The sequence below is a fragment of the Onychomys torridus genome, chromosome 1 (genome assembly GCF_903995425.1).
Source record: "Onychomys torridus chromosome 1, mOncTor1.1, whole genome shotgun sequence".
Lineage (NCBI taxonomy): Eukaryota > Metazoa > Chordata > Mammalia > Rodentia > Cricetidae > Onychomys > Onychomys torridus.
In genome coordinates, this window is record NC_050443.1 from 61,461,054 (window position 1) to 61,474,974 (window position 13,921).

Below are 13,921 nucleotides of genomic sequence, written 5' to 3' on the forward strand. Positions count from 1 at the left end.
ATAAGACACCATGACCAAAAGTAACTCAGGAAGAAACAGCTTATAACTCTGTCATCCATGGAAGTCTAGGCAGGAACTGAGGCAGGAGGTGATGCCAGAAGCTGTGGAAGAGTACTGTTGACTGGCTTGCTTCCTCATGAATTGCTTGGCCTGCTTTCTTATAGCACCAAGGACCACAATGGGCTGGGCCTTCTCACATCAATCACTAATTTAGACTTGCCTGGAGGAGGCATTTTCTCAACTGGGAATCCCTCTTCCCAAATGACCTGGCTTGTATGAGATTGACATAAAACTAACCAATCAGCTTTTCATAGTTAAAATTATAGGTGGATTACCTAAGCATATTTTGTTACACTTTTTTGTACTTAGTGAATGGCTTGAGAAGAAAGGTGAGCAGGAGACACTTTATAGGAAGTATCTAGTTCTAGGGTTGTTGTTCTAGATATGGATCACACTGTCACCCAGAGGCTTAGGGCAGGAATCTTTTCAGCACATGGGATCTAAGATTCCAAAATCTATCTCTTTTGCTAGGCTGAGCCTTGTCTCTTTTTCAGAACAGGAGTCAAGTATAGAATATACATATTCTTCTAGAAGATTAGTACTGTGTGTGTGTGGGGTGTGTGTGTGTGTGTGTGTGTGTGTGTGTGTGTGTGTGTGTGTGTACATAGATATACATCTATATCCTTTTGGGAGGGGTATATAGTGCATGTATGTCCATGTGGTGGGGATGTACTTGAGTGCACATGTGTGTAGAGGCCACAGGTTAACTTTAGGTATCTTCCTCCATGACTTTGTACCTAACTCTTTGATTATTGTATACATGTTGAGCAGTTCTCTTAAAGTTAAAACAATCTAGCAAAAGACAGCACCACTGAGATCAGCTACATTTTCTTTCTCTTTCCTATCTTTTTAGAATCTACAACTTAAAAATGTCCTCAGCTGGAGTTGGGGATTTAGCTCAATGGTAGAGTGCTTACCTAGCAAGCACAAGGCCCTGGGTTCGGTCCTCAGCTCTGGAAAAAAAAAATGTCCCTCAGCTGGGCACACCTTTAATCCCAGCACTCAGGAGGCAGAGGCAGGCAGATCTCTGAGTTCAAAGCCAGCTTGGTCTACATTGTGAGTTCCAGGACAGCCAGGGCTACACAGAGAAACCCTGTCTCAAAAAACAAAACAAAACAACAAAACAAAACAAAAAAGCAACAACAAAAAAACCAAGAAACCCAGAAAGTCAGTTATACAGAACTAGTAACAGTCACCCTGAGATCGACACATTTTCATTCTTTTCTACTTTTCATTTCTCCTGGGGGTTTAAAGTGTGTGGTTGCAATTCCTCTTACTTACCTAATATTTATGTAATTTTTAGTAGATATTTTTTACTTTCATCTGTGACACTAAGTGGAGAGAAAAATATAAGCAAATCTCTTTCTTACAGGTATCAGTAACCGATGTGCAATTTGGCCCAATGAGATTTCATCAAGACCAACTTCAGGTACTATGCTGAAATGATCACATTTCAAATTTCTTTAATGAGGAGGATGCTTAAAACTATACATTTAAGATATATGTTCTATTTAGATACTAGCACTAGGTCACAATTACATTTCTTGGACTTGGTAACAATGTTGTAACCCTTTCTTTAGGAATACACACTGAGATTAAAATTTAGAGTTGCAATAAAAGGGGGGAATGTATAATTGTGTATATACGTTGAGAGGAGGCAAAACCAAGGAGGCAAAGGGCTGATTAGTTGAGAGGAAGAAGTTTTAAGGCATTGTCATTCACAACGTATCTGTAAGTCTGAACTTTTCCAAAGTGAGAGTTACAAACATAGCCTTTCCATTACTCCCAGTTTGTTTTCATTTTGAAGACGATGCCTCATCTAGCCCATGTTGGCATCAGGGCTAGAGAGAGATGGCTTAGTGGTTAAGAGCACCTGTTGCTCTTGTAGGTGACCTGGGTTCAGTTCCAAGTGCTCACATGATAGCTTACAACTGTCTGTAACGCCAGTGCCAAGGGATCTGACACTCTTTTCTGGGACTTTGGGGACATTTTACACATGTAGTGCACATATATACATGCAGGCAAAACACCTGTACCCATAAAATAAAAGTAAATAAATCTTTAAAAAGTGATAAAAATGGGTTGGGGATTTAGCTCAATGGTAGAGCACTTGCCTAGCAAGTGCAAGGCCCTGGATTAGATCCTCAGCTCAAAAAAAAAAAAAAAAAAAAAAGTGATAAAAATGTAGTCAAGTTATTTGAAGCTTCCTGCACATGAACTATGTTTGCTATTACATTTTAACCTTGTGACCGAGGCAGACAGAGATGTGTATTCGTGGTTCTTTGCATTTGCGGTATTTGAGCAGCTGGGCAGGCTTTCAAGGAGGTGAAGGATTTCTTTCAGTTTTGTAGTCAACCTCTGCCTACCTACCAGGCTGCTTGTTACCACACAACCTCTGTAGCCTCTTGAGTCTCCGCTCTGAACAGGTGAAGTGGAGACACTTTGGACTTGATTTATTGGGAGACTGGGTTGACTAGGGAGGAGGCAGCAGATTCAGGGTTCATGTGGTGCAGGCCAGGCACGAAGACAGCCAGTTATTGGTCTGGCCTTGACACAGATGCTGCCTATGTTGTCTGGCTGTGTGCTCCTGTCACTGTGCCAGCAGGCTTTAAAATGTAACATTGTGTCTTCCAGTCTTCTCCCTCATATTCAGGATGACTTTTGAACTTGGAGGCATTACATAAAGTTTGAGTCAAAGCATGTCAAGTGCATCGTTCAAGGATTATGTGTCTCTGCCGTTTCACTAAATGCTAGCGTTTGCCATCTGAGGCATGTCACTAGCATACCAGCATTGCTGTGCTGGGTTAACTTTCTGTCGGCTACATCAATATTTGTGTGTTTTAATTCTATTTTAAAATACAATGTTCTGTCAAGTCTATATTGAGTCCTATCAGTGGGGTAATCAGCAAAAGAAGTAAGTGTATCCCAAGCACTTGGACTTCCAGATTAGAAAGTAGCATTGACTTTTTGGACAGTGAATGCTAATATCCCTGAGTTATATATAAGAAAAGAGTGTGTATTTACAGATGTTACATTCACATCTTATGCCTTCACCTAAATGTTTGAGAATTTTCTGTGGTTTATTTGAAAATGACAATTACAACAAGATTTTAAAAAATGTGTTTGTCCTCTTTTGATCTAGGTACTTTTAGTGTTTACCAAAGAAGATAACCAGTGTAATGGATTCTTCAGGGCGTGTGAAAAGGCTGGGTTTAAGTGCGCGGTCACCAGGGAGGTGCAGGCTACCCTTACCTGTTTCCTGGAAAAAATCCATGACATTGTCATCATAGACCATAGAAGTCCCCAAAAGCTGGATGCAGAGGCACTGTGCAGGTAAGCCAGAGACCCAGCCTACAGAGTCCCATTGGCCTTTGTGATAACAAATGCAGCCTGTAAACACATTAAGTTAAATTCAATCTCAATTTCCTTCTATACAAAATAAACAAGGCACTATAAGCCCATTGTTTCTAGGACTAATCTTTATTTCTTGTTTGTCTTGCTTGCTTTATTTAACAGTAAGAAATTGTCTAGCATACACAAAGCCCCAAGCTAGCTCTCAAACACCACAAAAAAATAAATAAAAAAAAATAGTAAGGAAATGTAAATATAATCATTAGGATTAACAATCATTAACATTTAATTAATCTCAACTATCATTTGCATATTACTGAAACAAGAAAGGTTATAATTTCCTATATTTAAAAAAAAATCCTTTTGTATCTTCATGTGGATGTGTGCCCACATGTAGAATCCAGAGTTCAACATAGGTGTCCTCTTCAATCATTCTCCAGGGTTTTTGTTTGTTTGTTTGTTTGTTTTGAGACAGGATCTCTCATTGGACCTGAAGCTCATCTTTTCAGCTAGGCTGGCAGGCCAATAAGTTCTAGGGATCTGCCTGTTTGCATTTTCCCCAAGCCCTGGGCTTATCAATGCATGCTGCTGTGCCAGGATTTTACTGGGCAGTGGGGATTCAAACTTGTATGACAAGGCCTCTAAGAACTGACTCTTCCTAACTGGTAGCTCTTGTGTGACTGCAGAATTGAACAGTACACAGGAGGCTTGGCTGGCCAGTAAAGAGCAGACAGACCTTTACAAATGTGGTTCCTGATATTCTTTTCCTGATAGACCCTGGCCAAGAATCTCCAGTCTTCCTCTGTTGACTCTTTCCTACCACTTCATCTTCGTCTTGTGGGGTGAGAGTTTGGGGCAGGGTGGGTCTTTGTTTTTCAGGCCAGCTTCATCTTGCTCTCAGCCTTTATCTGGTTTGTCTCTTAAGATCATCTCTACAAAGGCATCTGCCCAGTGTAAACTGTTTCATCAAAAAATGTCTCCAGAATCTCATTCCTTGACCGACTTGACTTGCTCTTGGTCAACCTGTGCAGCTCATGAGGCCTTAGCCCTGACAGAGCACTATTCTTTCTTCCCTTTATCCTCTTTTTAGGGGCGCCAAAGCAATACCAGCCCGTGGAATGCTTTTCATCTGTTGCTGACCTGTCCAAATTATTTGGCTGTAACTCTTTATTGGGCATTTGGAACTCCTTGTACTCCTGTGAAATACCTTCTTGAAGGCCAAGTACTTTGTTGCATTTCCAAACACTCCTGTTTCAGAGCCTTGTTTTGCAAGTCTCAGTTCTAGACCCCGCGTGTGGTACTATAGTTGAATGAATGAGCAAAACCTGCATCCTGCCTCTAGGGAACACGATGATCTAGTGCAGAGTGTGGTGGCTAACTTCCGCTTGTCAGCCAGACCGGATTAAGACATGCTGAAGGCATTAGTGAGGTTCCATGCTATAGGTTGGGGTCCTGGACTAGAGAAAATGGGAAAAAGGAAAGAGCCACCGATCTCCAGAGCTCCTCCTCCTCCCTCTACTCCTGCTCTGCTATGAGTAAGTTCCCTTTACCAGGCTGTGAGCTGCTCCTGTGCCAGCCTTCCCCACCGTGATGGACTGTATCTTCTAAACTGTGAGCAAAAACAGACTTGTCAGCAACTACTTAAGTTGCTGATCCGTTATAGCACAAGAAAAGTAACTAATACATAAAACATCTCTGTTTCATATGGCTGTTACATAAAGCTTGAGTCTAGGTAATTTATCAAGAACAGAAATTAAGGGGCCGGAAAGATGGCTCAGTGGCTAAGAGTACTTGTTGCTCTTCCAGTGTCCAAATCCAATTCTCAGTACCCATGTCAGGTGACTCACAACTGCCTGTAACTTTTTCTTTTTCTTTTTCTTTTTTTTTTTTTTTTTTTGAGACTGTGTCTCATTGTGTAGCTCTGGCTGTCCTGGAACTTGCTATGTAGACCATAGTGAGTTCAAACTCACATAGTGGCCTTGAGCTCACATTGATGTGCCTGTCTCAGCCTCCCAAGTGCTGGAATTGTAACTTTAGCTGGGGATGGGGTTAAGGATCCGAATCCCTCTCCGGGCCTCTGCTCTCACCCACATATACATGCCACACACTCACAAGACATATACATGTATATATAAACAAATATTAACAACAAAGAACAAAGATTAATTTTCTCATAGTTCTTGAGACTGAGAGCACCAAGCTGAAGGTGCTGGCGGGGTCGGTGGTCTGGCTGCATCCTCTGTAATGACAGACGGCTATGTGACATCTCCTTTATAAGTGCCTTACTCTCATTCACTAGAGAGCAGTCCACGTGGCCTAAGTTCTTAAGGCCCTACTTGATGCTGTCACATTGGCAACACACAAACTGTGGAGAGCACATAGCCAGGCCATGCAGAGACAGGTAGGTTCACTCAGAAGAAGAGATTTATAAGGAAAAGGGCACTTCAGAGAAGACATTTGAGTTGAAGAGTGAGGGATGGGCAGAAGTTTGGAAAGGAATAAAGGAGAGAGAGGGTGGCGTAAGTAGGAGCAGCAGCGTGTGCAGGCTCCTCTGCTCAGTGTTCATGGCTGTTGGTCAGACAGCTGAGTGTGTGGCCCAAGGGAGGCCGGGACAGCAGATGAGCCAGATACAAAGGCCTAGTGTACTGCGCCAGTCTTTCGACTCCTCTGGGTAGTTAAGACACTGATACTCTGGCCGTGGCGGCACATGCCTCTAATCCTCCATTTAAGAGATAGAGGCAGACAATCAGAATTTTGAGGCCAGTCTAAGTAAACCACACAGTGAGCCTCTGTCTCTGCTGCATGGCAGGGACTACTCAAGAGCTCTTCCTGCTGTGCCCAGCACACAGTAGTCTCTGCAGCTAAAGTACCAGTGAAGAAGATGGGGAGAAGACTCTGGCTCTGTCCCATTCCTTTCTGCTAATCCTGGGATGCTGAGTTGTACTTACCATAAAAACAGACAGACCGCTTTGCCCTGGTGAGCAGCAAGGCTTCTGTGAGCTTGCCAGGGACTTGTGTTCTAGCTTCTGATGCCCTTTTGGTCTTTACATTCTACATCTGCTTAGGAACCCAAGGCAGTCTGGTCGGCTGTGTTTTTTCCCATCATGTAGCAAGAAGGGACCAAAGGAATCCGAGAATATAAGCAGACTGAAAGCAGCGCTTCACATTGTGCTGCTGAGGGACAGCACACCGTGATCCTCGGGTGTGAGAGCTAGAAAGAGCAGACCAGGCGCCCTGGGCAACAGACACACACTGCTGCTGATGGTGCTTCCCAGCCTCATTTGTACCTGTTGTGGCCTGACTTACAACTCAGACCTGAGAGCAAGATGGCTCTGACACCTGGGGTTCAGTGACGCTAAGAAAACTGATAGCGCCGGGCGGTGGTGGCGCACACCTTTAATCCCAGCACTCGGGAGGCAGAGGCAGGCAGATCTCTGTGAGTTCGAGGCCAGCCTGGGCTACAGAGTGAGTTCCAGGACAGGCTCCAAAGCTACACAGAGAAACCCTGTCTCAAAAAACCAAAAAAAAAAAAAAAAAAAAAAAAAAAGAAAAGAAAGAAAGAAAAAGAAAACCGATGGCCGTGTGTCAGCCGCCTGGCAGAAGTCACTTTGGTTCAAGGGTGAGTGACAGGGTAAAGAAAGGTGTGTGTGTGTCAGGGTGGGGGGTGAGAGCTGCCTAAACATAGTGACAGGGAGACAATAGCACTAATGACTGAGAAAGTGTGTGTGTGTGTGTGTGTGTGTGTGTGTGTGGAACTTGCTATGTAGACCAGGCTGGCTTTGAACTCACAGAGGTCCACCTACCTCTGCCCCTCTGCCCCTCTGCCTCTGCTTCATGCTTGGATTAAAGATATGAGCCATCATGCCTAGTAGGAACCTATATATATTTAGACCACTGTTTTGGTGGGGTTTGTATCATGTGTAGTCTAAGGCAGTGCACTTCTGAGAGCCCAGTTTGCTTGGTCTTTAGAGTCATAGGACTGAAATCTGTCTTCCTAATGTCCATATGTACATTTTGACTGTACCAAGTCATTTCTTTCCTCGTTCCATGAATTCTAAAGCAAGGACATTAGTAGTTTTGTTTTGTTTTGGTATGGTTTGGTTTTTCGAGACAGGGTTTCTCTGTGTAGCTTTGTGCCTTCCCTGGAACTTATTCTGTAGCCCAGGCTGGCCTCGAACTCACAGAGATCCACCTGCCTCTGCCTCCACAGTGCTGGGATTACAGGTGTGCGCCACCGCTGCCCAGCCAGGACATTAGTTTTTAAGGCTATTGTGTCTCATGCTAGGCTCTGTTTCTGGCACTCCTGTTTCTAGCCGTTGGTCCCTTTCCACTAGAGAAAGACAGGTGTGTACTTCTGTCTGTCTTTAGTAGACTTTAGTGCTGCTTTGATCTCTGTTCTGCCTCTTCCTTGACACAGTGCCCTTGTTTGTTTCCTCGGCAGGGGTCAGGTCATCCAGAGCCCCTCCCTGATAACCATTTGCATGGTAGCCTACTTGCCACTCTATTACTGCTAAAATACTAAGAACTTATTTGAAGTGGCTGGCTGGAAACTTGAGTCCCCCTTCCTTCATTCTCCATTCCTTTTACAATGAAGGGCGTGATGGAAACACATAAGAACGGATGCAGTGTTCTGAAAGTCACGGGAACAGCATTCACGAGTCCGTGTTCCTTCTTCAGCACTGGTATTATTACCAGGAGCATACTGGCTTTGTGCAGATGAGGGTCTGCTGTACCAATGACCCTTCTAGGCCTGAGTGACCCTCCCCTGGCCTTTCTCTCTGGAAACTGAGTCTGGTCTTCTCTGGGCAGGAAGATCAGAGTTGGACACCTAGCCAGCATGCCGCACTATAGTGCAGACCTGTTTGGGAAGTCTTTTCCAGTAGAGCTCTGCAGTGCCTTTAGGTTGGCTCCTGTTGGGAAGGAGGCAAGTGAAAGCTACAGTCCAGTGGCCACTGGTTGAGGGGTGAGCTGTGTGCCCAGGAGAGAGATTAGCTGGACCCCAGAGCTGCTTCTCATTCCTGAGCAGCTCTCCTTGAGGATCACTCTCTGTCTGTCTTTAGACTCTAATTCTTCCTCAGCCCCAGACCCACAGAACCTGCAGTCTGCATGCCCCAAGGTAAGGGTGAGGAGAGGGTAACGGTTGTGCCCAGTCCGGTCACAGTGATGGTGTGTTAGTTTCATTTCTGTTACTGTGGTAAGATAACCTGAAGAAGGTTTATTTTAGTTCACAACCCCATGTTATGGCCTGCCATGTGGGGAAGTCGAGGTGACAGGAACTTGAGACAGCTAGATACAGTGCACATGCAGTCAGAAGCAGAGAGAATTAGTGCATGCATGCATGCTCGTTTGTTTGCCTTGTGCTTAGCACAGTTTCCCCACTCTTAACACAGTTGAGGACCTCCTGCCTAGGGAATGGTGCTACTCACAGTGGGCTGGGTCTTCCACATCAGCTAACTTACAAAGACAACCCCACAGACATGTCTGTAGGCCAACATGGTGTAAACAGTCCCTCATTGAGACTCTCTTTCCAGGACATTATGGGTTGTGTCAAGCTGACAAAGTGAATCATCAGCAGTAGGTAATTGGGACAGAATCCACATGGACACTTAAGTATCTTAAAGTAGTTACTCTCTGGCTTTTTACAGAAAAGTCTGCCAGGACCAGGGCACCCCCTCTATATGATAATTCTGTCATACACATCTAGAGTAGTTGTGTTATGTACCATCTCTGGGGGAATTGGGAAGTAGCTACCCAAATCATTTTTGTGTTCTGTGATTCAGAAGTAGCTCTCTCTCTCTCTCTCTCTTTTTTTAAACGAATAGAGCTGAAGTAATGTAGTCCGCCCTGGCTGGCTTCTGTCCCGTCCTGAACACGTCCTCCAAGAGGCCAGCATAGTTCTCCCTGTCTACTTCTTCCTCCAGTGGCTGGTTCTCTTTGGACAGCTCTACCTTCTTCTGGTGGAAGATGAGTCAGAGCTGTTGTGTGCCTCCTTCCCTTTCTCCTCTGCATCTCCTGGCTGTCTTCCCTAGGATCTCTAGGCTGTATTGTCATCACTCATGGTCCGTATAGCTGTCCCCTAAGGGATGTGTTCCTGGTTGGGTGGAGACCCTCCCACTCCTTGGGTGACGTCAGTGGGGCAGTGTCTACTACTGTGTCCCCCAAACCACTGTCTTAATCTTTGGTCACAGGTGCTGATTCTCTTCATTGTAACTGACAACACTATCTTGTATTTCCTAGTCTTAGTTTTGTGGTGGTGTGATTTTTGCCTCCACTTTATCTCAGAATTCTTTATTCTTTGTGCTGCTTAAAATACAAGCTGGCTCCTGGTCATCCTGACCCCACTGTTTGCATAGGCAGGAGCCTGTGGGGATGCATGGATGCTTGCATTTCCTTCCGCAGGAAGTGATTGTGGCCCCTTTCACACAAGCACAGTGTAGGGGAGACTGCTCCCCGCTAACCTGGTAAATGTATACAGTGCAGCACCTTAGCTGTTTCATTTGCACGTGTCATGGTTATCCCAGTCCACTAAGGAGGAGTTTATCACCAGGGAAGATCAAGTAGCCAAGGAGGTGGATCCGGAGTGTGACGGGAATTCTTCCCTCTCGTTTCCCTCCCCAATTGTAACTGTACAACTAAAACTATGAAAGCATATCAGTTTTAAAGAAATGTTTATATTTAAAAGTATTTTATAAATTATAAAATATTTTATATTTATTATTTAAATTTTTGTTTTTTTAAGGTCTATCAGATCATCAAAACTCTCAGAAAACACAGTTATTGTTGGTGTAGTACGCAGGTAAACTTTTTTTTTATATTGAAATTCAGATGTCAATGTAACGTTATTATCAGATGGTAGAATAAAGGCTTGCCTGTGACAGACCCCTCTGAAGTCTGGCCTTCTTTACTCCTTAGCATTTTGTTTTCCTTCTTTGATTGAAGAAGGGAGGGAGCTCTGCTCCTGGGTTTAGTTTTCTAATTTTGAACTGCCCTTTACAAGCAAACTATAAGAATTCCATTCTCTTAAGGGTGAAGGTTTTTCAGATGTGTCTTCCTAGGGCCTTTAATTTAGGGATTTGTAAGGATCTGGGTGACGTATAAATGCAGGGCATCTTCTTCTCGAGTTAGAGCAAGGAGAAGAGCAAGTCCTTAAATACAGACTATTTATAATCAATAGAGACAGATGCTTCTGTGCCCTTTCATCCTCTAGAAGTGGAAAATACATAATAGTTTAAGTGTATATACTTTTATATATTAAGTAGATTCCTGGGCACTGTTCAGTTGTTAATATAACCTTTGTATTTAAAGTATCAAAATACCTGGTGTAGTGCCAAGTGCCTGTAGTCCAGTGTTCAGGAGGTCCAGGAAAAAGGATTTATAGCTTGAGTCTAGGAGTTTGAGGCCAGCCTGAGTAATACAGCAAGCCCCTATCCTCCCAAAGGAATTATAATAATGTCTGTCCAGAAGACTGAAGATGGAATTGAAGCAGCAAAGGCTTTTCAGTTCCATACACAGTGTCTGGTTCACATGGAGGCACTTGTTGTGTGACTGTTGAAGACTGTATAAACTAGTGAACACTACCTAACCCTTACCATCTTCCTTTGAAGGAGGGACAAAGAGGAGGTGTCTTTGATGCCTTTCATTGCTGCTGGCTTCACAAGGGTATGTACCTACTTCTCAGTTGTACAGGAATACTTCAGTCAGGGAAACTTTTACCTCAGTTTGGTGTCCAGCAAAATTTTAAATTATTTTGAAGAAGAAAAAAATGTTCCTGTTCTGTGCTGGTTTGTTTTGGCTTTGTAATCTGCTAATCTGCAACTCTTCACATCCTTAGTCTCAAAACTATGCCTTGCCCAAAGCCATCCAAATAGAATAAAGTGCCATATACTGGCATGCTCATTTACAAGTTCTGTTAAGAATGTGTTTTTACAGTGCTTTTGTGTGTTCTTGAAATTTCTGAAGTTAGTTCAGTGATTCTGGAAATGGGGAAACCCACGCACTGGCTCCTCTTCCTCTGCTTCCACCTTTAATCTGTAGGTTTCTCTTAAACCAAAAGGCTTCTTGGAATTTTAGTCAGCTGATTGTAGGTGAGGCCCCAGGACACCGTTGAGTGGAAGACCCTGGGTTTGATTTCCAGCACCAAAACAGAGACAAAATCAAAAGGCATTTGAGGGAATAGATAGGTGTAGAAGTGCAGACTATAACCCCGGCACATTGAAGGCAAAAATAATGTTTATCTAGTGGAAAACCTGGCTACTGGAGGCTGTTTATTGGCGTGGGTAAACAAACATGATTCCTTATCCCGAGACCCGAGTTGCAGAGCAGTCAGTAATCCTTGTCTATCTCAGGGCCTCCCCCTCTTCTGATGGAGTGCACCCAGAGATCTCTCCTTGCTGTCCCTGGCAACTCAGCAGTAGGCACCTGTATGTGCAGCCATCTTGAGTGACCCCGGAGTCCTGGCTGCTCTGGGCAGATGGTCCAGTGCCCTACATCCCTGTCAGGAGGTGAGAGCTAGAAAGTCATCTCTGACCTCTGGGTGAGACAGGCTTGGCCTATAAGCATGCAGACCCATCATGCCCCTGGCCTCAGTCCTTGCCTCTTCCCTGCCAGGGTTGTACCAGCTTTGCTTTGCTTTTTTAATGTGTTTTTTAAATCTATGTGTTATGGGTGTTTTGTCTGCATGTGTGTCTGTGCACATCATATGCATACTTGGTGCCAGCAGAACAGAAAGAGGTGCCAGACTCCCTTGGAACTAGACTTAGAGATGGTTATTAGCCACCATATAGTAGTTGGGAATCAAAATTGGGTCTTCTGGAAGCTCAGCCAGTGCTTTCTTTCTTTCTTTCTTTCTTTCTTTTTTTTTTCTTTTTTGGTTTTTTGAGAAAGGGTTTCTCTGTAGCTTTGGAGCCTGTCCTGGACTAGCTCCGTAGACCAGGCTGGCCTCGAACTCACAGAGATCTGCCTGCCTCTTCCTCCCGAGAGCTGGGATTACAGGCATGCGCCACCACCGCCCGGCATCAGCCAGTGCTCTTAAACATGGAGCCAATTCCATAGCCCCAATACCTGGCCTTTTCATTCCTACAATTTGCTTCCTCCTGCCATTTCTGTCCTTGTGGAGGTCTGTAGTGGGTAGGAACAGCATTTCTTCTCTTGTTTATAAGCGAGGAGGCAAGCTCAGAAAGTGGCTGGTTAGGATCATACAGCTTTTAAAGCTTGAGCCTGGCATGTCCACATAAACCTAGATTGTTTGTTTTTCAGACAAGACACTGATCATGAACATCTGCTATCACCTTGGTAGTTGAGGAGAATCCTCAAACAGCCCGAGTCCCATGTTGATCTGGCTGGGTTTGGTAGATAGTGCTTTGCTGAGGCTCTGCCTCCGAAGCCTCAGTTTCTTCCTCAGTCAGAGTTACTATATATTTATTGTGCAGATAAGAGCAAAGAACTCTCTTCAGAAACAGGAGTGAGTCAATGTTCATAAGTGTTTCTGTCAGAATGAAGCTACAGTTGGACCTCTAGCAATGAGTCTTCCATTAGCCAGTTCTGTATCAGTAGACTCTTTCTATTGCAGTGTTCAGGAAAGAACACTCCACATGTGAACGTATGTAGGCCCTTTCTTGTTATTGCTCCCAATACAGTATAACAGCTGTTTATACAGCATTTACCTGTGTTCGGCAATGTAAGTATTGTGGAGGTCATTAAAATATACAGGGAGATAGCATCATTTATATGTAAACACCGTGCCATTTTATATAAGGGAGTTATGCATCTCTGAGGATACCCTGAGACGACTAAATGTGACAACATAGTGACTTCTAAGATACCATCATGAAATGTATTCTTTGATGGTAGAATTGGTCCATTTTCTTGTAACTATGCACTTTGCTTTGCTGTGGGCATTTCCATGATGTAAAGGTTGTCATACAGAATGCTTGGTGTCCACAGCAGTAGGAAGCACTGAGCAGATCCATGCCTTCTGGTGGTTTGCAGAATGATCACCAGTCAGCCTCTTTGGCAGTTAGTGAAAATGTTTCCCAAGTAGGCATTCCCTCTTTGCACCACAGCTGTGAGAAAGCTGTGTGCTTTGTGCAGGGAGCTTATCTGACTTTGAACACAAAATATTATTTCAGAAACTACTTGGAAACCCAATATAAAATTTCTACACGGTCTCACTTTATAAGTGACTAGGAGATAAGCAGGGAACTGTAGTGTTTCTTTTTTTTAAGTTAATTTGGTACATTTAAATTTTGTTTCTCATCTTCTGTTGTACATTAATGATTACAAAGTAGTTTTAAAGTTTCAATAGTCAAATTGAAAGGTTTTTTTTTTAGAATTTCTTTTGTGGCATGCATCAAAGGTTCTTTTTCTGTTTATAGAGGTATATAGAGAACCCCAACATCATGGCCTGTTACAATGAACTGCTCCAGTTGGCATTTGGAGAGGTGCGGTCACAAATGAAACTCAGGTAATTCTGTCCCTGCTAAAACGCCCTCTAGACTCCAGGGAGAACATG

General features: G+C 43.8%; 1 protein-coding gene across 1 annotated transcript in view; it reads left to right on the forward strand.

Moving 5' to 3' along the window:
- The window catches only part of Pde8a (phosphodiesterase 8A), a 131,204-nt gene that overhangs the window by 75,629 nt on the left and 41,654 nt on the right, over positions 1-13,921 (forward strand). The window contains exons 2-6 of the mRNA XM_036185704.1: positions 1,433-1,489; positions 3,203-3,393; positions 10,151-10,207; positions 11,016-11,070; positions 13,785-13,873. Coding sequence (XP_036041597.1) covers positions 1,433-1,489; positions 3,203-3,393; positions 10,151-10,207; positions 11,016-11,070; positions 13,785-13,873 — 449 coding nt within the window. The remainder of the gene's footprint in view (positions 1-1,432; positions 1,490-3,202; positions 3,394-10,150; positions 10,208-11,015; positions 11,071-13,784; positions 13,874-13,921) is intronic.